At 39.5% G+C, this 26,675-nt stretch overlaps 2 protein-coding genes across 6 annotated transcripts in view; both read left to right on the top strand.

Annotated features, from left to right (window-relative positions):
- ATP13A3 (ATPase 13A3) overlaps window positions 1-18,847 on the top strand; it is a 79,493-nt gene extending 60,646 nt beyond the window's left edge. For 4 of the 5 annotated variants that reach the window (XM_086399154.1, XM_086399169.1, XM_086399162.1 and 1 more), the window contains 4 exons: window positions 2,234-2,322; window positions 7,306-7,386; window positions 9,205-9,294; window positions 15,436-18,847. In XM_086399154.1, the coding sequence (XP_086255280.1) occupies window positions 2,234-2,322; window positions 7,306-7,386; window positions 9,205-9,294; window positions 15,436-15,633 (458 nt within the window). In that variant the 3' untranslated portion in view covers window positions 15,634-18,847. The remainder of the gene's footprint in view (window positions 1-2,233; window positions 2,323-7,305; window positions 7,387-9,204; window positions 9,295-15,435) is intronic. The other variant, XM_086399175.1, reaches the window with a different exon arrangement.
- A 4,962-nt stretch (window positions 18,848-23,809) lies between these two features.
- On the top strand, window positions 23,810-25,946 carry GP5 (glycoprotein V platelet). The gene has a single exon (XM_086399189.1). It carries the CDS (start codon window positions 23,928-23,930, stop codon window positions 25,545-25,547), a length of 1,620 nt encoding a protein of 539 aa, XP_086255315.1. The 5' UTR covers window positions 23,810-23,927; the 3' UTR covers window positions 25,548-25,946.
- The last annotated feature ends 729 nt before the right edge of the window (window positions 25,947-26,675 follow it).

The following is a 26,675-nucleotide window of genomic DNA, read 5'->3' as shown; positions in this document are numbered from 1 at the left end:
CACCTGATTTTTCCATTCTTGGTTGAAATTCTTATTCATTTTTCCATTTTTGTTATTATATAGATCTGCCAGCCATCTACCACCCTTGTCAAATTCCTTTGAACAGTGCCTCTTTTTCTCCCCTGGCTAAACAAAGGAAGGATTCAATTATTTATTTTCTCCTTCAGATGGAAATCTTGGCAGATTTTTAGAGGTGTGATCAAAGGTAGTGGTTATAGGAGAAAGACAGATGAGAATTTGAGAATATTGTTGAGGTAGATGTAAGAAGTTTTTCAGCTTGAGTAAAAAAAATTTTTTTTTTCTCCTGGTAATGTGTGAGAACTAGATTGAAAATCTGTTTTTGCTTATCATTGTAAAAATGCAGTAGGATTTGGAAAACATTCAATATAGGTTGTTACTTCATTGAAACAAAACATTTTCTGTCTGTGTCTCTCTATGGCATTTATATTTGGACCTTTTTTTCCCCCAGTCCTCTTTCTGATTTAGTCTTTGTGTGTTTTTGTGTATGTTCATGTACTCCCAGCTCGCAACTTTCCAAACACTTTTTCTTTAACTAACTATATAAATATTTGAATGGCTGTGTAACATGTATTACTTTTGTTGCTACATTTATTGAATAGAATGTTGTATTTCCTGTTTGCAATTTAGTAGAAGTTTGGTGTAAAAAAAAAATCTAGAAAAAATTCCTTCTTTTATCTTAAATGGGTTCCAAATTTTTCACCCTGTTGGTCAGAGGCTTGTAGTGAAAAGATTCCTCACTTATGGCATGATTGGTAACACAACTTTCAGCCTAAGCTGCTAGAACAATAAATGTATATTAATATATATACAGCAACAAATATATATATAAAACAGTATTGTTTCTATAGAATAACAGTTGGCCTATAGTTTTCAACTGACATAGTAACAAATTTCATATTTACAAATGTCTCCCACATTTGGAAATATTGAACCCCTCCCCCCCATTTACAGTCTGTAAATAGGATATTAAACTTCTTTACTCAATCTGAAGGCTTCACAATAAGGTTTTGATTATATGTGGTCATAGTAAAGTTTGAGTTTGAAGCTGACTTCAAATAGGAGCTTAGAAATAAATATTCCAGACCAAGGAAAAACAGAGGAAAAAGTTGGAATCTATCAATATAATTGAGATTATCTCTGAGCCCCCCTCATAGCTTGTTATATAAGGGTGTGCTTTTATGTGCATGTGAAAGTATGTATGTACAGTTAACAAAAGCGTCACGAGCAGAGAGTTTTTTGTTTTTGAGTTAGGAAAGTGATACAGAGTGCTGATGGATGGAATTTACCGTCTCTGCCTACAACAGCAAGCCACAGGGTTAGCCCACCCTTAAAGTAGCAGATCAAGCAATTCCTAGGTTTTGGCTAGTGTTTTCTGTGGAAATAGTTTCATGGAGGAGATTAATGAAAAAGTGGGATTCACTTAAGTATAGAGTATAGAAATGTAAGTATAGATATAGAAATATACTTACATTCAACTTAGAATGCTTCTATTTAGGATTATAACTAATACTGATGATAAATGCTATCAGCATTTTTACAATCAACAATAATTGTCTTTGCATATAGTTTTAAATGATAATCTCATTTTGCCATAAACAGTCTGGTCTCCTGTTTGTGAATTATAGATTGGCTTGATTATCTTATAAAGCGGCTATCTGTGATAAGTACAAATACATGTCCATAAAGGTCCATCCCTTATTTTTTTTATAAATGCTGATTATTTTCACATTATGTAAATAAATCCTTTGGGCCTGTATGATCTATCATATTCTAGGAAATATCATATAGCACACATTTTATATACTTCATCCACCTAAATGCTATGCTATGCTATGCTAAGTCACTTCAGTCGTGTCCGACTCTGTGCGACCCCATAGACAGCAGCCCACCAGGCTCCCCCATCCCTGGGATTCTCCAGGCAAGAACACTGGAGTGGGCTGCCATTTCCTTCTCCAGTGCATGAAAGTGAAAAGTGAAAGTGAAGTCGCTCAGTCGTGTCCGACTCTTAGCGACCCCATGGACTGCAGCCTACCAGGCTTCTCCATCCATGGGATTTTCCAGGCAAGAGTACTGGAGTGGGGTGCCATTGCCTTCTCCGAATCCACCTAAATAGAAGTATTCAAGTCAAATTTAGGATTGACACTATACCAGTTGTTAATATATGCCTTTTTACTTGAACTCCCTAATTTAATTGTTTTCCTTTCTTTCCCAGATTTTTTTGTTGTATCTGTGATTATGTTGTATGCTTTCATATTATTCATCATGTTGCATCCAGTTGACTCTATTGACCAGGTTCTTCAGGTAAGGCTTAAGCACATCAGTTATTACTGGTTGTCTGAAAAATGATAGTATCTGGGATAGCAGTGGTTAATAAGTTACACAGATGAGAGTGCTGGGTGATTGCTAGGGCTTAAGATTTATCCCCCTCCGTTGCTCTTATGTTACTGGGGGAAGAGACTAAACTGATTGTGTTTCTTTCTTCTAGTGTGTTCTAGTATAATTTTGAGCATGCCCTCTTCACGTTTCTAAAGTCCCAGTTGTTTTTCAAAGTGTTTGTACCACTGTATGAGAGCTTTTGTTCCACATCATTGCCAACATTTGTCTAATGGGTACAAAAATGTCTCGTGACTTTATAAGTAATTTTGATACACGGATGGGTAGGAGCCGTAGCCTTACCTCACATTGTTGTTTATCGTGATCTTTTTGGCTATTCCTGAGCTTTTCCTCCTCCATATTAATTCTAAGTGTAGTTTGTCAAGTACCAGGAAAAGCCCTTTTGGATTTTTTATTAGAATTACACTGGGTTTATCAAAAATTGAGGGGGAGGCTCTCTCTTACTTCTTCAGAATATCTTTTTTTCTAAAGGTTTTTATACAAGTTTTTATTAGATTTATTCCTGTAGTATTAACAGGGTTTGTTCCTCTGATATGTATCTGTTTAAAATTACATTGTGTGATCCTTTTATGCTGGTGAATCAGCGCATTTATTTGGACATTCATCTCACATCTATCAGCTTTGTCAGACTTTGTTCTTGGATTTTTAGATTCTCTTGGATTTTGTTTTAGACACTTATCATCTATAAATAGTGACTTTTTTTTTTTATCACATTTTAATCCTTATGTCTTCTGTATATTTTTCATGTCTGTTAACAACATGAATGTTGGTGTGATAGTAATGTCCTTATCTCTATGGGGAGCGTTTCTAGTATTTCACCATTGGATATATTAAAGGCTGTAGGTTTCTGGTATATACATTTTACCAGGTTGAGGAAGTTTACTTCTATGGTGTTGGTAACATAAATATTTAGTTTTATCTAATGCTTATTCTACAGCTGTTGAAATGATCACATAGTGTTTCTCCCAGGAGAATGTGGTGAATTACAGTTGACTCATATTCAGATGTTGAACCAGTACTGCATTTGTAGAATAACACCAATTTGGTCATGATGCATTCTTTGTTATATCTGCTCAATTTAGTTTATTAAGATTTTCTTCGGAATTTTTGCTTTTGGTTGCATGAGTGAAATCAGACTTAGTTTTCTTTTCTTGATGTTATTGACAGGTTTGGATATAAAACTTATATGAACTTTATGGAAGAGCTTTATTTCATTAACTTTTCTGTATTTTAACTAATTCCTTTAATGGATATTTAGGTTGTTTCCACTGTTTTGCTATTATAAACAGTGCTGTATTTGCAGATTCTTGCAGACTTCATTAAGAAAGACATATTTAGAAGTTAACGTCAGTAGTAGAATTTCTTGGTCAAAGGATGGCAAGGATATCTAGAATCTGAATTTTTATAAACATTGTATTACTGGACCCTGGAGAATTTGGCAGTTTATAGTCTTACTGACAAAATGTGCTCCACTGGAGAGAGAATGGCAAAACACTTTGGTATTCTTGCCTTGAGAACCCCATGAACAGTATGAAAAGGCAAAAAGATATGATACTGAAAGATGAACTCCCCAGGTCAGTAGGTACCCAGTATGCTACTGGAGAAGAGTAGAGAAATAGCTCCAGAAAGAATGAAGAGATGGAGCCAAGGCAAAAACAACGTCCAGTTGTGGATGTGACTGGTGATGGAAGTAAAGTCCAATGCTATAAAGGAACAATATTGCACAGGAACCTGGAATGTTAGGTCCATGAATCAAGGTAAATTGAAAGTGGTTAAACAGGAGATGGCAAGAGTGAACATCGACATTTTAGGAATCAGTGAACTAAAACGGACCAGAATGGGTGAATTTAATTCATTTGACCATTATATCTACTACTGTAGGCAAGAATCCCTTAGAAGAATTGGAGTAGCCCTCATAGTCAACAAAAGAGTCCAAAATTGAGTACTTAGTGCAATGTCAAAAATGACAGAATGATCTCTGTTCATTTCCAAGGCAAACCATTTAGTATCAGAGTAATCCAAGTCCATGCCCCAACTGCCAATGCTGAAGAAACTGAAGTTAAATGGTTCTTTGAAGACATACAAGACCTTCTAGAACTAACACCAAAAAAAGATGTCCTTTTCATCATAGGGGACTGGAATGCAAAAGAAGGAAGTCAAGAGATACCTGGAGTAACAGATAAGTTTGGCCTTGGAGTACAAAATGAAGTAGGGCAGAGGCTAACAGAGTTTTGCCAAGAGAACAGACTGGTCATTGCAGATACCCTCTTCCAACAACACAAGAGACAACTCTACACATGGACATCAATACTGAAATCAGATTGATTATATTCTTTGCAGCCAAAGATGGAGAAGCTCTATACAGTCAGCAAAAACAAGACAGGGAGCTGACTAAGGTTCAGGTCATGAACTCCTTATTGCCAAATTCAGACCTAAATTGAAGAAAGTAGAGAAAACCACTAGATCATTCAGGTATGACCTAAATCAAATCCCTTACGATTATACATTGGAAGTGACAAATAGATTCAAGGGATTAGATCTGATAGACTGCCTGAAAAACTTCGTGCCACTGTACAGGAGGCAGTGGTCAAAACCATCCCCAAGAAAAAGAAATGCAAAAAGGCAAAACAGTTGTCTGAGGAGGCCTTACAAATAGCTGAGAAAAGAAGAGAAGTGAAAGACAAAAGACAAAAGGAAAGATACATCTATCTGAATGCAGAATTCCAAACAATAGCAAGGAGAGATAAGGAAGCCTTCCTCATCGATCCATGCAAAGAGATAGAGGAAAGCAATAGAATGGAAAAGACTAGAGATATCTTCAAGAAAATTAGAGATACCCAGGGAACATTTCATGCAAAGATGGGCTAATAAAGGACAGAAATGGTATGGACCTAACAGAAGCAGAAGAGATTAAGAAGAGGTGGCAAGAACACACACAAGAACTATTCAAAAAAGATCTTGATGACCAAGATAACCACAATGGTGTGATCATTCACCTACAGCCAACATCCTGAAATGTGATGTCAGGTGGGCCTCAGGAAGTATCACTACAAACAAAGCTAGTGGAGGTGATGGAATTCCAGTTGAGCTATTTCAGACCTTAAAAGATGATACTGTGAAAGTGCTGCAGTCAATATGCCAGCAAATTTGGAAAACTCGGCAGTGGCCACAGGACTGGAAAAGATCAATTTTCATTCCAGTCCCAAAGAAAGGCAATGCCAAAGAATGTTCAGACTACCGCATAATTGCACTCATCTCACATGCCAGTAAAGGAATGCTCAAAATTCTCCAAGCCAGGCTTCAACAGTACATGAAACAAGAACTTCCAGATGCTCAAGCTGGATTTAGAAAAGGCAGAGGAACCAGAGGTTAAATTGCCAAATTCTGTTGGAGTATAGAAAAAGCAAGAGAATTCCAGAAAAACATCTACTTCTGCTTTATTGACAACACCAAAGCCTTAGACTATGGATCACAACAAACTGTGGAAAATTCTTAAAGAGATGGGAATACCATAACACCTTACCTGTCTCCTGAGAAATCTGTATGCAGGTCAAGAAGCAACAGTTAGAACCAGACATGGAACAACAGACTGGTTCCAAATCAGGAAAGGAATATGTCAAGGCTGTATATTGTCACCCTGCTTCTTTAACTTACATGCAGAGTACATCATTTGAAATGCCAGGCTGGATGAAGCACAAGCTGGAATCAAGATTGCAGGGAGAAATATCAATAAGCTCAGGTATGCAGATGACACCACCCTTATGTGAGAAAGCGAAGAGGAACTAAAGAGCCTCTTGATGAAAGTGAAAGAGGAGAGTGAAAAAGCTGGCTTAAAACTCAACATTCAAAAACCGAAGATCATGGCATTTGGTCCCATCACTTCATGGCAAATAGATAGGGAAACGATGGAAACAGTGAGAGATTTTATTTTCTTGGGCTCCAAAGTCAGTGCAGATGGTGACTGCAGCCATGAAATTAAAAGACACTTGCTCCTTGGAAGAAAATCTATGACAAACGTAGACAGTGTGTTAAAAAGCAGAGATACTACTTGGTTACCGAGAAAGGTCTGTCTAGTCAAAGCTATGGTTTTTCCAGTAGTCATGTATGGATGTCAGAGTTGGATCATAAACAGCTGAGTGCTGAAGAGTTGATGCTTTTGAACTGTGGTGTTGGAGAAGACTCTTGAGAGTCCCTAGGACAGGAAGGAGAGCGAATCAGTCGATCCTAAAGCAAATCAGTCCTGAATATTCATTGGAAGGACTGAAACTGAAGCTCCAATATTTTGGCCACCTGATGTGAAGAACTGACTCCTTAGAAAAGACCCTGATGGTAGGAAGGATTGAAGGCAGGAGGAGAAGGGGATGACAGAGGGTGAGATGGTTGGATGGCATGAGTTTGAGCAAGCTCCTGGAGTTGGTGATGGACAAGGAAGCCTGGTGTGCTGCAGTCCGTGGGGTCACAAAGAGTCAAACATGACTGAGCGACTGAACTGAACTGATAGTTCTTTTTTATGAATTTGCTTTAAACAGTATAGAGTTTGAGTATTACCTCATTGTTAGATCAGTGTCTACTTCATTGTTTAAAGATAGGATTTTTTAAAAACTAGGGACATGTTAGAATTCATAATCTAGTAGAGTATGGGCTTTTGAATTTGAATAGGAATTGTCTCTTTAAGTTCAGCCGTTTAATGTATATTTTAAACATTTAGTTACTGCACTTTACATTTTATCATCTGAAAAGTGGATGTAGTATCTGCCTTGTGGCGTTGTTGAGAATTGAGTAGATAGTATACGTGAAAGTGTTTGGTATAAGAGGTATTAAATAAATTTGGAAATTATGATATAATGTTATTTTATCAGCTACATTACTATATTAACTTTTGTCTTACAGATAGTGTGTGTACCGTATCAGTGGCGTATAACTATGCTCATCATCGTTCTTGTCAATGCCTTTGTTTCAATTGCAGTAGAGGTAAGTAAGCACTTCACATAATCAAATGGCTGCCTTGCTGCTTTGTGATTTTTGGTGATTTAATGGTAGTGCAGGAAAAGGATAGGTAACATTATGGAGATCCACAGAGAGTTTGTTTCACTCTAGTTAAATTCATTTAGCCTTCTCTTCTCACTTTTTCTGTGAACTAATAATAGTCATATTAAGAGATACGAGGGAATTCCCTAGTGGTCCAGTGATTAGGACTCCATGCCTTTACTGTGGAGGACACAGGTTTGATCCCTAGTCGAGGAACTAGGATCCTGCAAGCCACGCAGTGTGGCCCCCAAAAAAGAGAGATATGACTTAGGTACCATCATAAATAAGCAGTTAAAAATAAAAAATTAGTGATTGAGAGAAGATTGGTGCTCTGGGCCCATAAACTGGTAAACCGAGGCCGTGAGCTCAGAGTACCACCCGAGTCCTGTGATGTACAGTAAAGCCTCACATTCAAGGGAGGAGAGGGACAGGGCTGTCTCCATGAAGTATAGTAAACATGAATAGTAAGAGAGTTTACTGAAAATATAAAATAATGACTGTTATAAACTTACTCAATTGCTGGAACTTCTCCCTTGGTATTTACTTTTAAGTTTCCCTAGAAGAAAGAGGTCTTAAGTACTCTTTGATCCATTGTATACCATCTGGTTATTCTCTAGGATTGCCGTTAGGTCAGCTTTTCTAAAAGGAGATAGTAAGTTCTCATTTGATGCTTATTAATAAAATTTGGTCTCTTCTCAGAACTACTGTTATAATTCACTCTTAGAGTAGAAGTATATCAAATGAAGAAGGAGATACCGTTGTGATTTTTTTTAAAAATTTATTTGTGGCTCTGCTGGGTCTTTATTGTTGCACATGGGCTTTCTCTGGTCGTGCTGCATTTGCTTCTGATTGTGATAGCTTCTCTTGCTCCAGAGCACAGGTTCTAGAACTTGCAGGCTGCAGTAGTTGAGGCACATGGGCTTACATCTTCCCAGACCAGGGACTGAACTGTGTCCTCTGCATTGGCAGACAGAGTCTTAACCACTGGACCACCAGGGAAGTTCCAGTTGTGGTTTTTTAAGTTAAGGGTTTCATAGAGTAGGCTTTTGAATTAAAATTAGGTATTTGTGGAAAATATGTATACTTTAGAGATAATAGTTCTAGACTTAGAAATTATGTTTAATTTGTTATCTTTCTAAAAAATGACTTTGTATTAAAATTGGGGCCATAGTGGTGGCCTGGTAATATTATGGTACTAATCTTTTTAGGTTGCCCAGTTTAATGTATTTTTGCTATTTTATGGAAAGCACATCTAAGATAATGTATATTAAAAGCTTTCCTTTTTCTATAGTTTATCTTTTCATGTTAATGTTATTTAAGATAAAATATTTTTAAAAAACAGATTTCTGGGGAATCCTTTCTAATCTCCATTGATTTATTCTTGCTTACTATCAAAAGAATTATTTTTCATCATGCTCACATAGGTATATTTAAATACAAATAATTCATTGTTACAAAAAATAATTCATATTACAAAGCATTATTTTAATATGAGAAGGGCCTGAGGATTCATATAAAAGCCATATTTTGTGGAAAATTTAGAGACCCCATTTTACCAAGAATTTTGTGATGATTTATATTTGTTACAAAAGTCCTGTTGTATTCTTTATCCTTTTTCAGTATTAACTGAAATTCTCTGTGTGAAAACCAAATCATGTTTTTCACTAATGTTTCTGCATTGTGAGAGCTTTTTTAAACGTGTGCATTAATAAAGAATGATGTAGTTGTTTTTAATGCTTAACTCACTGGACTGTCTCTCAGAATTTCTTCCTTGACATGGTCCTTTGGAAAGTTGTGTTCAGTCGAGACAAACAAGGAGAATATCGCTTCACCACCACACAGCCACCACAGGTTGGAAATCAGCCTTACTCAATTCTTCACATCACTTGTGTACTCTGCACTGTGTAGGATGTGTAGGATGGTATTCTGTTGTGTGTTGCTCAACCTTTCCCTCTGTGCCTGGTATTTCATTTTTTTGTAAAGACATCCTAGAAAATTCATGGCAAGCATTTGTTACAGATGTTTTAGGACTTCAGAAATTTCAAAATCTCTTTTCCATTCCGATCTCTTTCATGTCACTATGCGAAGGTCTTGTCCTCACTGGTAAGAATTAATTTTCTCATTTCTGTCTGGCTTTAATTTTGTTTCTGGTTTTTATAGAGAGTCCCATTAGAAGCTAAATGAGATGGATGTAAATAAAGTTATGAAATGGAGATTGTTTCTTCATGGATCAGTGTTCAGAAGTCAAAATTTTGAGGAATTATTTCTGATTCTTTGTTAGTTACTATATCTTAATTTTGGGTTTCCCCAATCTCTCATCATTCAGAAAAATTTTCAGAGAGAGTGCTCATTTTTATGCAAACCATGGTTTAGGACTTTTTACTGTTTTTGTGGTAAAAAGGAAAGAGAAACAGAATAGAACCAATTTTTTTTTTTGGTATTAGGATGTTGAAATTCTTGACAGAAAATATAGGTTAGTCTTATTTTTTAAACCAGTACCATTGAATCACAGCACTGAGCCAGCTTACTGAGTGCAGAGAACTTGACAACATAAAGCCTCACTCCCTCATTTTGCCCATTGCTATTTTTAGGTACAGTTTATACACATGAGTTCTAAACTTTTCACTCATCCCAAGCCACACAGATGCTTTCCGAATTCAAGAGGATTCCCTGGCGTGGGTCACTCACTTATTTTTAGCCTTCTTTTACCTGAGCAGCTGTGTTCTGAGCTTTGCTGTGGTAATTCATTAGGCTTGATGCCTAGCATAGTATCACAGGATCAGTTTATAAGAGGTCCTGTAGAGCACCATTTCCTCTTCTCATGCTCGATGATGAGTAGGGATAGTTTTGTAATGAAGTGATGAGTCTGGAATCTGCTTTCGCTTCTGTATCTCAATGCCGTGTAGTACCCAGTTGTCCCCAGTAGTGTGACCAGAGCTGTATTAGAGACTCAAGTCCTGAGCAAGACCTCCTCTGTCCTGGTTACCTCACTGCATTACTTCAGAGGGTTAAGTCTGGGTCATATCATCAGTCCTCATGTAAAATGTCTGTACTGTCAAAGCCTTGGCCCAGGAAAACATTTCTGTTGAGTTTTTAGTTTTTCCAAAGAGATCTCCGACAATTAATCTAAACAGGAAATGCAGATTCTGAAGAGGAACTATACCCTGATTAAGTCAAAAGTGGGTATCATAAAGCTCCTTTAAACCATTTGAATTGGAAAGCCCTCCTCACTTTTCAATCAGAATTAAGTGGCAGAAAATTCTATCATTTGTTATATCTGTTTTCTAAAAGTTTCTAAGTAAGTATGTGTCCTCATTGTTTTTAGGAGTCTGTACCTCTCATGTGAAGCTGTACCTCTGAAGTGCTGTGGGGGAGAGTGAAGGCAGAAGAGTGGTCTAGAGCAGGTGGCTCCAGCAGGCCCACATGTTTACCGGTTCTGAGCATCACTGAGTAGACAAGGATTTTGGTCTTCATTATCTATGGTCATGATTTAAGGAAGCATTTTTAAAATTACTGGCTTTAGTAAAGAGAGTTCTTAGAAACTCTTAGCACAGAATGCTGTGCTTTCATCTTCTAACACTTCCGTTTGTAGTTTACTCTCACCGTTCGTATTTGTGACCCTTGGAGACCGATCAGTTAGTCAGATTACTGTAAGACTCAGTCAGGAATAATTACACTCCCCGCCACACACACACACACACACAAAACAAATACAAATCCTTCCAATCTTAAGGTATTTCTAACTTCGGTTAATACATAAAGAGCATTCAGTCAGCATGCCATGGTTATGCAGTTTATGAGAGTGGCAGAGCTGGGAGTTGAAGCCAGGGTTTCCAATTTCAAGAGGAATGTCTTTTCCACTATGCCACACTGCCTCGTTTTATGGGGCCATAGAGATGCAAAGTAACATAACAATCAAGTGACAAAATGGAGACAAGCAATAGCTACTGTTTCAATACCTACTTTTTATGGTAGACACTGGGAGGTACTTTGTATAAATTCTCTCTAATTGTTACAATCACCTAAGAGATTAGGATAGAGAGATTAAAGATACCCCTGTCTTCACAGATGAGGAAATGGTGTTAGAACTGGAATTCAAATTCAGTTTTATCTGGGTCCAGGAAAGGCTTCAGAGGCTTCAAAATTCTTAAAAAACCAAATAAACTTTTAGGTGTCATTTTATTTAATAGTAGATGTTTTAGATATGGGTTTTTTTTTTTTTTTTTGGCCCACTGAACATTCATGCAGCTAACCTAATTTAGATACAGGTAATGTTTTTATATAATAGTCATTTATTTCCCATATTTTTTATTATTAATAAAATATTAATAAGTTTTTTTCTTATTAACGCTCAGTGGCCTCAGTAAATGTCCGTTGAATCAAATTGAATCAAATGGTTAAATAAACCATTTGTAAATAATCAAAGTTAAAACTTTTATGTAACTATTTTTTTTCCTACAATGATCTTTAGTGGCCCCAGATATTAATACTTATTCTCTGACCAAAAAGAAAAAGTAGAGAAAGGAAAAAAGATTGTTGAAATGGCAGTGATTTTCAAGCAAGGACATTCACAAAATGCCTGAGCTGCACCCTTCATCTGCTGAATGAGGAGTTTTCAGTGGAGAACCCCATCACCTGTGGCTTACTATGCAACTTTCCCCGTGTTTGAGATCTGTGCTGCATATTCTCTTTTAAAGAAGCATTTGTGTGTATCCTGTGTCTGTTAAACCGAGGCTGCTTAGTGTTGGATGTAAAACTAAAGTCATTAATATCAGGTATTTTGATATGCCTGAGAATTTGTCCTGATTTTGTTTTCCTTTTAGAGGGAAAAAATCCAGATGTCAGCCATAGTCTTTATGCCACTTAGGATATTATTCAAGCTTATTTAGATAGAATGCTAATTCTGATTGTCTTTGTTTCATATTCAGGATTGGTATGAAAAAAGACATATGAATACCACAGTACCATTACAACATTTTCCCTGTAGCATAACTTTATATTTTACTTTCTACCCCTGAAAACATTTCCTAAAAGACACTGCTAGGAGTAAGCATTGGGGTTCTGTAATGAACAGCTTGGACTGGTCTAAAAAGCAGGAGAATTTTAACTTTTTGAAAGTTCTTTGTGGTTTCTCTGCTGGGCTGCAGTAGCTACTTTCCCTTTCTCTCAGGGATACACTTGGTTATTTAACCGTTCCTTTCAGCAGCAAGTCACAGGATCCTGTTACTGGGGCTCCTGTGTTCTGCTTCAGCGATTTGGCCTTGATGTTTAGGGAGGCCTGGTGCACACTCTTAGCCCTGTGATGCAGCTCTTCCCTCTCCTTGCACAGTGCTTGCCTTTGTCCTCTTGCCACCGTCGTCTCTCCCTTGATTTAGTTCTCATTTTGGCATGCCTGTAGCACCTTTTATTTTCTCTACCAATGAATTCCATTGTTTAAGGATGTTTGCGGTATGCTTGTGTTTGTAAACTAACAAGTCTATGCTTGCTTATGGTGTATTTTTGTGTATAATGTTCAGGGGAGGTGAAGGCTCAAGAACAAAATATGAATCTAATGGGGAGGGGGGATCCCTAGTGTTCCATGGGACTTAATTTATTATAACAAATGTATGCTGCTTTTAATAGGGACATGGGGATTTTTTTTTAAAAACATACACTTTAAAAAGAATACTATGCAGTTGTGATTCTGTTTGCAATGGAATTTGTTTAAAATGTTATTGCTTGCCTTTCTTTACTGGTGGGGAATGATGGATTTAATTTGTGTGTGTATGTGTGTGTATCTTACTTGAATACACCTGACTGACTTTCCTTAATTCAGCCTGTTATGCATTACTTTCAGCCTAGCTGGCTCATCTGGGCAACAATGCCTATATGTTTCTGGTCCCCCTCTCTTCTTTTTTTTAAAGTCACCTTCCTTCACCATTCGCCCTTTAACCATGTCATTTGCTATAAAGTAAAAAGTGACAGCTTTCACATTGATTTAGGAACAGTGATTTTTTTTTCTGTAGTTAGATTGAAGAATTTGAACAAATCTTGGGGAAAAGATAGGTCCAAGTGGTGAACCATAATTTTAGATTAAATATTAAGGTATGTCGTGCATGTGCCTGTACTGGAAAGGAATTATTCTTTGATCACCTGAAGAATCCTCTGTCTAGTCTCTTCTGTATTCTAAGGCAGATGTTCTCCTGTGGATTTCCTTTAAGGTGATAACTTTTTAGCTATTATATAGAGGCTACTAGATAAATAACCCTCAAATCTGTATCCCCACTCACCCACCCCACCACAGATTCAGTATAGCTTACTTGTGACAGGTCACAGTTTTTGCCTTTAAACGCTTGGTAATGGTGCAGCTTACTGTGTTTTGTCGACAAGAGTAAACTAGAAGGCCTTTAAAAGCACGTCGTTACGGTGTCTGTACATTTCATGGGGTTGCAAAAAGCCAGACACAACTGAGCGGCATTCACTTCTTTCGTGGTGTCTTACGTTCCTGCACGTGCTCTGCCGCGTGCCCATCCCCAGTTTTGAAGGGAGAGAGAGTAGTAGGTCCTGGAGACCTACCGAGTAAAAGTATGAAGAAATTTAAAAAGGTTTTCATTTTAAAGTATTTTTGCTGTTCTCCATTGGCCAATTGAGAAACCTGTGTTTCAGGATCTGTGTTACATCAAATTTGTCTTTCTCCATCATGAAGGTGTTTTGAGAGTTAACATTAGAATGTCTTTGTCAGTTATTCCATTCCGTGAGATTACAGGTGATCCTTGAATATGTCAAGGATTAGGATCGCTGACCCTCCCTGCAGCTGTAAATCTGCCAAGATTTATATAACTTATAATTAAAGAACCCTCAGATAATGGGGTCCCTCCGTACCTTCAGATTCACCCAATCATGGATCATGTGGTACTGTACTGTTTACTGAAAAAATCCACGTGTAAGTGGACCTGCACAGGTTCAAACCCATGTTGCTCAAGGGTCATCTTTACTGCAGTTGAGATTACACCTGGTTGAAGCCTGGGTTATATGTTGATGGCAAAACAAAACAACCTAGGGTTTAAATTTTCTTTGTAGAAGAAACAGTCAAAGTAATTTAAGGATTGACTGTTCTTCAGAGATGAAAGTAACTACAGATCTCAGTATAGTCATTTGGTTTTATTTCCAGTTTCAATTAAGACAAATTCTGAGGACCTGTATTGAATTTACATTTTTTGTACAGTAACCAGGAACTCTGCTTTCTTGTTCTCCAAGAACTATCTAAGATCACATTCAGTAAAAACATTAGGATTGATCAGAAGGATTTCTGTGACAGCAGAGCTTTTTATAGTGAAGTATTACTAAGAAATAGTACTTACTTTATACCTCTCTTTCCAGTTGTGGAGGACCAAGGGGAAACCATCGTTATAAAATAAATTTGTTTTTTTATGTTAATGAGAATGTGGTTTTAAAAGAAGTGATAGACATTAAACATGATCTAAGCTCTGATTTTGACCTAACAATATTTAAATAATACTTTGAAAGCTGATGCTAACAGTAGCAGTGGTATCTTTATACCATTTTCTTCCAAAAATGATCTGGTGGTTAAGTTGCTAGAAGCAATAGCACCAAAAGATAGTTGGGGCTTTCATATAATATTAACAATTTTTTCTCTTTCTGAATAGTTTAAAGTTATTCTCAATACATTAGATGTTTTATGTAATGGAATCATAGCCTCCAGTTATACAAGTTATTTTTTAAATGTGTATGCGTACAAGAGGAGATAGGAACATAGAACTAAATAAAATGAAGTAAATGACATAGATAATTTTAAAACTGTACTCTTAAAAAAAATAATGTTCCTAATTAATTGAAAGCTGACTTTTTAAAGCATTTTTTTTTTCATGATTTCTTGCGCTCAGAAGTCATTTCCTCTTATTTTTCTGTGCTGATGAACTATGCTTTAACAAAACTGTTAAAAACAGCAGCTCTTAATTTACTGGGTGTACCTTTTTTTCCTTATGTTCTTAGGAGTCGATGGATTGGTGGGAGAAATGCTGCTTGTCTTGGGCCCTGAACTGTAGGAAGAAGATGCCAAAGGCCAAGTACATGTATCTGGCTCAGGAGCTCTTGGTTGACCCAGAATGGCCGCCAAAACCTCAAACAACAACAGAAGCTAAAGCTTTAGTAAAGGAGAATGGGTCATGTCAGATCATCACCATAACCTAGCAGTGAATCGGGCTCAGTGGCATTCTAGTAGCAGTATTGAGGAGAGTGTAAATGTAGGACTGTATCTGATCCTGTGTGTCAGAATGGCACCCTTTCAGTTTGTACCCTTCCAATATAGTAGCTGATTGAGAGGTTTTTTTTTTAAACAAAAACAAAAAGAAATTGGCCTGCCAGTTAAATAATTAATTATCTATAAAGTCCTATACCTTCATTCAGTAACTCTAAAATATTATATTTCCAGAACTTGCTTCCTTGTTACCCTCCAGTGATACTCTATAGGGTAGAGAAGAAAGTTGGTATCTGAAAGGTGTTTAGATATTATTTTCTAAGACTTATTAGTTTATGCCTTTATTTTCACAGCCCCCTTTTTAGAAAAAGTCATCATTTATATACAGTCCCTAAATTTGTGATTGATAAATAAAATGGGTGTTAGTTAGCCTCCAATGAAAATAGGTAAAAAGCCCGTTTTCATTTGATTTCAGTATTTCTCCCAAAGAAAACTTTGTATACATACACCAGTTCCCTTTGATAGCCTAGAGTTAGGAGTGAGTCTAGGGTGTTGCTTATAGAACAACTCAGGTAATTTCCATTTATGGTTTTATATTTTCTGTACAGACTGCCTGGGTTTTATTTTTCTATCAGCAAGGTGCTTCACTGCCTTCTTGAGATGTCCCTCAAAGCTATTAAGTGCATCTTGGACTACGTCTGGTGTCAGTAGTGTAATTTGCTTTAGTTATATGTTTAAATATTTTTCAGTAGGAAGAAAGCTTATTTCTTTTGGCAGTAGATGTAGATCTGTCTTTCTAATATCCCTTCATACCTGTTTTTTACCCCCTCTCAGGTTTTATATTATTTTAAATGCCTTTTTATTTTTATTTACGTCTCTTATTACCTAAAGACATAGGATAATTGTCTTTTGGTTTTTTGTGTTTTAGTTTTGGAGTTAGAATTTTCCCTCTTAAAATTTTAAAGGTTTGATGTAGGTCTCTCCTGTCAATAATGAGGCTTAGAAAATGAGCAGCTTTGAATGACTGCTTTTTTTTCAAACCAGTATGAACCTGGTGAGTTTGTTTTATGCCATTAGGTGGCGCCACAGGTCAGAGCGTACCTATTTTGGATTGAGTGTTTGCAAATGAACATACTGGGTTGTGGAAATTTCTGGGAGAAAAAAAATGAAGTTCAAAAAAAAAAAAACATTCATTGAGCCAAAAGAAATGTGGAACATGGTTTTCACCTTTCTGTTTTTCCTGGTTAGCGTTTAAATTCTAAACAAAATTAAGGTGATTTAAAAATGTCTTTATAGGTAAGATCCAGTAGTTTGGCAAAGCCGAGTTCTGATAAACAGGAAAACTGATACTGCTGTAAAGTAGCTACTAAACTACTAAGACTGTATGATCTTATCCTTTGTTCTTCCTTGACCAGTAGCATGCTTGTGCTTTCTGCTTCTAGCTGATCATTATCTTCCTGATACATATTTACCAATTTGATCACATGTTACCCAGAACCGTAGAACCACATGGTTCTCATTTTTTATGCTGCAGAGACCTGATGATGTTTGGTAACTGTAGAAAAATGTAAGTTACACTCAGGATCACTGTTACTGCTATGGCCACTGATGATTCTTACAAAAACATAATCGAAGTTTTCCATCAAAAAGTATGATACTATATTAATACACATTAGATGATAAGAACAGTTGTTCCATGAATGATTCTATGAAGCTATGCATCTTAGACCTCTTGAGCTGTGAATTAGCACTTTTTTCTATAGTTACTCTTTTAATCATTTTATAATTTCCACATTCAATTCACTTTCAATACATATGAGTGTATCCTTTGATTTAAATACTGAAGCATATAATTAATTGCTAAGTAGCAGCTTAAAATCCAATTATTAGATTGTATTTAACATCCTTAAGAGCATGATCATAAAAGAGCTATATTTTTGACACCCTCCCCCCTTTTTTAACTTTTAGATTTTATAAGGGTTTTATATCACATCTTCCCATATTGTTTTCAGAGGAATGAGGTTTTTAGGTAGGTAGACAAAGCATTTGTAGGAGGTTAGATTTGAATATAGACAGGGTGGGTTGTTCAGGTGGTTATTGGATGGCTTCCAGAATGTGATTTGAAGAATGTCTGTGAGTTCAGGTGTGGGTCCTGTTCAGTGCCATAGATAGAGTCCTCTCTCTGTAGGTCACCATTACATAGTAATTTCGATTCTGAATTTCACATTAAATTATTTGAGTGTATACAGATCTAAATTTTAAAATCTGTACATATATTATTTTGATGTATTAAGATTAATAAATATTGCTGATTTAAATTTTATTTATGCATATACTTAAAGGACAGAAATGTCCAGAAAAGTAATTGTTAAATAATATGTAACTTTTTAACTTTTTAAATAAATAACAAGATTTTTAATGTGTGTCTCCCTCAGGGTTGTTTAAAGTTTTTTTTTTTCCCCTCCCTCAAATATAAATAGTGGTAACTATATGTTTTGTAACTTTTAGCACCAACTGCTGTAAAGCGATGCTGCAAATAATGCTTGAATAAAAAGTGGCTAAGCCAACAATAAAATAAAAACTTTTTATATTAGTTTTGTAATCCCTACATTGGAAAGCTTTCCAAATTCTACTTGCATTTAAATAAAACTGTTGCAGTTTTTACTATTTATTTTGTTTCCCATGTTTAAGAAAATAACTGCACAGTTTCAAAGGCATGGAAAATTATATCAGCCTTTATGTACTCTGTTCCCAAAATGGCAGTGTCTAGAGAAGAGCAGAATTCCAGCTTTAGAAAACATTCTAAGATTTCATGCATGCAGTTTTGACATATCTGAAAATAGACTTTTGTATATTTGTGGTGGGAGGTGGTTGGGAACTTTTAACAAAATGTTAATTTTTGTACAGTCTGTGGGCATTTACACATATTTTTAATGCATTAAGATTTGGTAATTATGTGCACATTAAATTAATAGTTACTTTCTGTTATGATTTGTGAATTCACTAAGACTTTGGATTTTTTTAAGTAACTTTATATCAGAAATGATACTGCATCTTTATATTTTTAAAATTGTATTGCTGCTCAAGAATGGTACCCTGATGTCAAAAAGGCATACATTCAAATTGTACATTCAGCACTGTAAATAACCTTATGAATTTTTTTTTGATTGAAGCTGATCAAAATAAAGATTTAAATGAATGATACAACATGTCTTTTTTTCTGTGTCTTTATATACATCTGTTTGCTCTTCAGTTACATGAATACTGCCCACTCTGGATTTATTTTCCTGCTTAATATTTCTCCTGTTTCTTTTTTTTAACTTTGAATTTTTCAAGAAAACAATGCAGCTTTCCACATGTCACATGTCTGTGACCAGCCCATGGTAACCCATCAGTCAGATGCATTGTAGAGCCAAATGTTAGTATCAGGAGATCTGAGGGAAATGGTGAAATAGAAGACTAGGGACTCAGAATTTATTGATAGTTAGGAAGATCAAACTAAAAGCTAATGCCATGTACGCCATGGTACACTTGAGGTGAAGTGGCACCCATGAATGTGAAAAGAGCAGTCCATGGAGTGGGAAAACTTGGAACTAACTACTGACCATAGGAATCCCAGAGAGGGCAGGCTGTACCTGGCCTTCTGTTTGGGTGGGAGGGCTTTCCTTGTATCATAGGTTCTGCAGGAGCTCTGTGTCTTCTGTGAGCCATGTGGATGGTTGCATGGTGTAAGACCTAGTTTGAGCCCAAGTTCCTTCCATTCAGTGTGGGTTGATCCTGTCCCTTGCACCACAGCCTGCTGGTGGTGGTACAGTTGTGCTTGTCTCTCCATCCTCTTCCCCCTCCATCAATTCCAGGTGTATATTGCAGGAGAGGACAGAGGGAGTCCTAGGAGTTTGAGATTGTCCCCATGCCAAGTTGGGGTTGTGGTTACTCTCCAAGCACAGAGAGATCCCTGCTGTGCCCTGGCCTTGGAATCCTCCCCTCCATGGAGGAAGAAAAGCATATCTCATTCCGGTGGATAACCTGCTTTTGAATGGCCAAACCCTGTAAGCCAGGGTTCTGTGACTTTGATCTGGAAGCTGCCACTTAGGACAGCAGGTTCCTGACTTGTTTCATGGATTCAAAATCCAAAGGACTGGAAACACTGGTGGTGTCATTACTTCAGTGCTCAAAGTTCTCAGTAGCTCATCAGTTTGTCCATTGAATGAACTCAGTGTTCCTCTACTGTCCGCAACTTCTGTGCCCGGTGTTCCCTCCTTGGGTGATTGTAATGTCCTCTCTTCAAAATAAAACTTGGAGGTAATTCTTGGAAATCTTCCTGGGGAAATAGGCCAAGGAAGCTTCTCCTGAGTTTGACTCGAAGTTGTACTTTGATCCACAGCACCTCTTCCAGGGCTGGATCCTGGCATTTGATGGGCAAGGGGCCTCTCACTTGGCGTGGCCATGTATGTGCACGACAGACTTCCTGCTGGGGAGCTGGTTTGAGCTCTGGAGTTGCTTCCCTTGATTTGAGTGGGAAGACAGGCCTCCCACAACACCTGGCATAGGCAGCGGCTTTCCCTGTGGTTTAGGACTATATGCCTTAGAAGGTAATTTCAGTCAGTTTAGCATTTAATGGGCTTTGCCTGCATTTGGCTACATCACAGGCTGAATAGATTTCAGTTCCTTTTCTGTTACACCTGCCAGTGTCGGTTTGGGGGACGTTTTTTTTCCCAACCAGGATAAAAGACCATTTCTGTAGCACCACTCCAGTCAATAATTCCAGAAGTTAATGTTTATTCTTTTGCAGTTCAGCCACTGGCTTTTCCCAGTATTTTAAAATACCTATGTTCTTTCCTTTTTTTCTTAAATAATGCCATTTTCCCTTCCAAATTATATTTGCATTAAAATTTTAACAGTGACATTAAGCACATTTGATAAAATTTCAACCTCACAGGTATGTAAGGAAGTCGCCTTTTCCCTAGTTTCTCTCAAAGGGGGACTACTAAAGTTTCTTGGGTGTATTCTAGAAAATATATATATATGCTCATGTTTTTAAAAGTCGTACACATTTGTGTAGAACCCCATTGTTATATGCTACACAGCCCTTGTTTTATGTCATTCAGTGTATTTTAGAAAGTTACATTAGTAGTTGCAGCTCAAATCTGTTCTTTTCAAAGTCTGCAAGGCATCCTATTGCATGGATGTACTATAATTTAAATGACTACTTCCATATTGATGGCCATTTAGGCTTTTTTTTTTTTTTTTTTTTCCTATTCAGTTCAGTTCAGTCACTCAGTCGTGTCCGACTCTTTGTGACCCAATGAATCACCAGGCCTCCCTGTCCATCACCAACTCCTGGAGTTGACCCAAACTCGTGTCCATTGAGTCGGTGATGCCATCCAGCCATCTTATCCTCTGTTGTACCCTCTCCTCCTGCCCCCAATCCCTCCCAGCATCAGGGTCTTTTCCAATGAATCAACTCTTCGCATGAGGTGGCCAAAGTATTGGAGTTTCAGCTTCAGCATCAGTCCTTCCAATGAACCCAGGACTGAGCTCCTTTAGGATGGATTGGGTGGATCTCCTTTTTTCTATTACAATCCTGCAAATAAACTTTTGTGTAGATGTCTTAATGAGCATTTCCATAGTGTGTATTTTTAGTAATGGAACTATTGGACAAAGAATATGTATATTTAAAATTTGGCTGATACAATTAAGTTTTCCTCCCCAAAGTTTGCTACTATTTATATTCCCACCAGTGTATGAGAATGTCTACTTCTTCACACTTGATAAGACGCTGGATATTTTCAGGCTTTATATTTCAGTGTGGTGTTGGCACAGGGATTATCAAGTAGCCGAGAACACAGACCACACGTTCATCCAGTGGTGATCTGTGACAGTGCTGACATTGTAGCTCTGAGGGAAGAAAGGATATATATATAGAACAACTGATCTGTTGGAAAAAAACATTGTACTTACATCATACACAAAAATCAATTCTAGATGGAATAAAGACCTAAATGCAAAGGACAATATTCTAAAATGTAGTAAGTTATTATAGGAGAAGTTTTTTGGTTTGCAAGAAGAGGAATTATTTTGATAGACACAAAAAACAAATCATAAATATTAATAACTGCCTATATTAAGACTTCTGTTCAGTAAAAGACATAAAGGAGGTGAAAAGGCAAAGCACATATTAGATGAAGATATCTGCAACAAACACTTATAATCCACAAAGGATTAACATCCAGAATATATAAAGAATGCCTACAATTTACTTTTTAAAAGACATTTTTCCATATAGAAAAATGGTCAGAAGAACCCAAATTTCTCAGAAGATTGGCCCTTAAAAATGTGAAAAATTCTCAAGTTTATCGGTCAGTAGGAAAATGAAAAACTAAAACCACACAATTCTTTCATATGAATGGCAAAAATAAAAAAAAAATGTCAAGGCATGGGCAGAAATGAAGTACAGGACCTGTCATACGTGGTACGTGACAACATATATTGGTACAATTACTTTGCAAAGCAGTTGGACATTCCTATGTTCAATTGAACATGTGGACACCCTCAACCCAGCAAGGCCATTAGGGAACATACTTGAAAATACTTTTAAAAAAATGAGTGCAGCACTTGAGAATGTCCTTAACCTTATTGTTCTTAAAAGGGGCAGAGGGGAACCTGAGTAGAATTGTAGTGAAGTAGCAGATAAAGGAAGGTCCCAAGGAAGTGTAGACCAACCAGGGATATATGGCTGCTACAATGATCCTTCTGTGTGACACTAGACACACATCACCAGGTCATACTGTGCCATTTATGAAGAAACTGCACCCCTCCTGCTCATCTTTCGGCTTTGGCAGCAGGACTTGGGTTACATACAGTCTCTTTCAGAGTTTGAAGACAGTTGTCATTTATTTGTCATTAAAAAACCAGAATATGCCCTCTGCGATAGGGCTCTTTCCATGACTTTTGTTCTGGGAAAGTCTTTATCTTCAGGATGCAAAGATACTCCTCTCTTCCTTTGGAAAGTGCCAAATCGCATGCAAAGCTCTAAACCATTCAGTTGCTTTGGGGTGCAGCACCATTTCAGGTAAGGCCAAATATTCTAAAAATTAAGTGTGGGTAACTGGACGGCTTGGCTAGTCTGTACAAATAAGTAAAATTTAGTACAAGATGCAGTTTATTTGAAATTACACGTGGGAAACATTGTTTTGGCAGATTAGTATTACTGTGTGTATTTCATGGATAATTCAGTGCCTTGAGTACTAATTTTTAATATAGCATGTTAGAAGTAATAGTTCCTTATTTATGGCACAATCAGAAATACTTCCAAATTCTAGCTCTGTGACCCTGGTTAAGTTACTTACCCTTTCTGTGCCTTCAGTTGCATCATCCTTTAATTGCGGATAACCCAACTCACATGGCTCAGACTGCAGTGAGTCCGCCTGCAATGCGGGAGATCTGTGTTGGAGCCCTGGGTCGGGAAGATCCCCTGGAGAAGGGACGGGCTATCCACTCCAGTATTCTTGCTGGGAGAATTCCATGCACAGGGGAGCCTGGCCTGCTAGGTGGCAAAGAGTCAGACATGACTGAGTGACTTTCACTTTCACAAGGTTACTGTAAGGAGTAAATGCATTAATTTAAATACAGTGCTGAGAGCAGTGTGTGGCATAAAGTGATGAAGTACTGTTAACCTACTTGTCTCAGTGTGGCTGAGACTATTCATTATTTTGAGCGGTCCTGTGTTAGTGGAGTAAGAAGGCACTGTAGATACAGCATGATAGTGATTAAAAGAATCAGGCAGTGGTTGCTGCTGTTTTAACACACTTTGCTGTTCCCTTCAGGGCTGTAGGTTATAGGCACCCCTGGCTAAATTATAAATAATTTAAAAAAATTTTTAAGGTGAACCCCAAAAATTAATAATAACAAAGTCAGGAGCAGCGTTATTTTCACAACGGGCACTGCTCTGTGATACCTCCAAGCTTGATTGTGAGAAAGATTATTTTAGTTCTTGCTATGTAAAGATTTAAAGGTATTATTACCTTTTCCATAGCTTGCAAATGCTTTAATTTTACCGATTTGAATTAAGAGTGGAAAATCAGTGAAACAAGAGGATGAGACCTCGGAGTGCAAAATGAATGTCTTTTCACCACCCAGGAAAAATCAGCACTGCTAAGAGGGAGATGTAGCATATCCGGGTAACATTTTAAGTCAGTGATAATTCGGGTGAAAGGATCATGCAGGATTACGAGCGTTTGCCCTTTTGCTTGTAGCCCACAGATCTGCCGCGGACGCCGTTTCAGACATGCTGAGGAGCGCTCTGCTATGCGCGGCGCTCTGGCTCCTGCGCGCGCAGCCCTTTCCCTGCCCACCCACCTGCAGGTGCGCCTTCCGCGACGCCGCGCAGTGCTCGCGCGGCACGGTGGCCGGCATCGCCGCGCTCGGCCTGCCCACCAACCTCACGCACATCTTGCTCTTCCAAATGGGCCGCGGCACCTTGCAGAACAACAGCTTCAGTGACATGACCGTCCTGCAGCGCCTGTTGCTGTCCGACAGCCACGTTTCCGCCATTGCCCCGGGCACGTTCAACGACCCTATAAAACTTAAAACCCTGAGGTTATCGCGCAACAAGATCACTCATCTCCCAAGCGCACTGTTGGATAACCTGGTGCTCCTGGAACAGTTGTTTCTGGACGGCAATGAACTAAAGAGCCTTGACCAAAACCTGTTTCAGAAACTGGTTCACCTGCAGGAGCTCTTTCTGAACCAAAACCAACTCGCTTTCCTGCCTGCTAGCCTCTTCACACACCTGGGGAACCTGAAATTGTTGGATTTGTCGGGAAACAATTTGACCCACCTGCCCGAGGGGTTGTTTGGGGTCCAGGTTAAGCTTCAGAAGCTTCTGCTCCACTCGAACCGGCTGGCCTCTCTGGAGTCGGGGCTGTTGGACAGCCTGCGCGCCCTGACGGAGCTGCAGCTCCACACCAATAACCTCCGTTCCATCGTCCCCGGAGCCTTCGACCGGCTGCGAAGCCTGAGCTCCTTGACCCTTTCCGAAAACCGCCTCGAGTTCCTGCCCTCTGCCCTCTTTTTTCATTCGCACAATCTGACCTTCCTGACCCTGTCTGAGAACCCGCTGGAGGAACTCCCCAAGGTGCTCTTCGGGGAGATAGGCGGCCTGCGGGAGCTGAGGCTGAAAAGCACCCAGCTGCGCACCCTGCCGGCCGCCGCCTTCCTCAACCTCACTGGCCTGCGCGTCCTGGAGGTGTCGCTGAGCCCGAGGCTGAGCGCGCTCCCGGAGGACGCCTTCCGAGGCCTCGGCGAGCTGCAGGTGCTCGCCCTGAGCTCCACAGGCCTGGCCTCCCTCCCCGCCGGCCTGCTCCGCGGCCTCTGCAGGCTGCGCCACGTGTCGCTGCGCAGCAATCGGCTGCGCGCCTTACCCAGCGCTCTCTTCCGCAACCTCAGCAGCCTGGAGGAGGTCCAGCTCGACCACAACCAGCTGGAGACCCTGCCGGGCGACGCGTTTGAAGCTCTGCCCCGGCTGGCGGGGGTCCTGCTGGGACACAATCCCTGGCGCTGCGACTGTGGCCTGGGGCCGTTCCTGGCGTGGTTGCGGCGGCACGCGGGCCTCGTGGGTCGAGCCGAGCCCCCGCGGTGTCACGGGCCCGGGCCGCACGCCGGCCGACTGCTCTGGACCCTGCAGGCCGGCGACCTCGGCTGCCCGCGCTCCGAGTCGTGGACCCGGCCGGTGGCTGAGGGCCAAAGTCAGGACCATAGCCTGTTCTGGGGTCTTTATTTTCTGCTTTTAGCTGCTCAGGCCCTAATTACCGGGATCATTGTGTTTGCGATGATTAAACTCTGCAGGCTCTTTCGGAAATTAGTCACAGAGCTCTGGTTTGAGGCGGTGAGAAAACCTTGCAATTAATTTAAACGTGACCGGAGTATTTGCGGACGCGGCTCCGGAGAGAGCCCAGACCCGCTGACGCTATCTTCCTCTCCCTTCCTCCTCTGCCATGTCCTTGCCTCCTTCTCTCCTCCCCGTTCAGTGACCCCCCTCCTTCTGAGCCCCCGTACCATTTACAGTGGTAAACCGTGACTGTCTGTTGTGCCTGTCTGCCTACCCACAGTGTGCTCCTGGCCGCGCGGACTGCGAGGCCCCTCCCTGTGCCCACAGTCAGGGGTCGGTGGGTGGGGTGACGACGGCGGTCTCTGAACTGTGAACTGAGGGTTGGGTGCAAAGGAGACAGCCAGCTCCAGGCCAGGGCCTGCTTCCTGCACCTGGTAGATGTCTGGCAAATGTTTGCGAAATGAATAAATAGAATGCATGGGATCCGGCGATGGTGGCTTTTCCTAGGGGAGAAGATGGGTTGCTCTCTTTCCCTTTATCTGAAAAGCAGAACTCTTTCACAGTTCTTTTCGTCCCGTTTTTTCTCACTTTACGTATGTCTGACCTGTCGGATTTGGGGGAAAGTGCTGAACTCCATCCACGCAAGAGTGTGGATAGGCTTGTGTGACTGATGATGGGATGAGAGAGAGACAACCCAGCCCTCCCTCTAAGAGCTCGGTACCCAGCACGGTGCAGGCTGAGTGCCCAGGAGCTGGAGAAGGGCGGGCATCAGGAAGGGTGGGACGTTCCAGGGGCTCTCAGTGTGCTGCTGGGAGATGCTGTTGATCGAGACTGTCCCCGGCTGCTGCGAGCCGAGGAGCCCTGCTCTGCTTGTTCACGTGATGTGTGAGTTCCTACTGGAGTCCCACAAGGGTGAAGTCTGTCATTTCGACACTGGGTTTCATTTCCTGGAACTAAACGCTACCTCATTTCACAAGCATTTACGGGACACCTGACAGTGACAGGTATTCATGAATGTAATGATAAGCTTGGGTTCTAGTTTATTATGCTCGGATCACGTTCTCATTTATTCCAATTGAAGGCAGTAAAACCCTCCTTTCTTTAATTGGGTGTCTGCTTGGGAGAAGCAGTAGTTAAAGCATGGGCTGGAGAAGAGTCAGAAACTGGTGGTTGGGATCCCAGCTCCACCTACTAACTGCATAGGTC

Source organism: Bos grunniens, chromosome 1 (assembly GCF_055505025.1).
Source record: "Bos grunniens cultivar Pamir isolate PY7600 chromosome 1, Bosgru_T2T1.0, whole genome shotgun sequence".
Lineage (NCBI taxonomy): Eukaryota > Metazoa > Chordata > Mammalia > Artiodactyla > Bovidae > Bos > Bos grunniens.
Note: the sequence above shows the minus strand (reverse complement) of the source record. Positions and strands in the feature narration are given on the sequence as shown.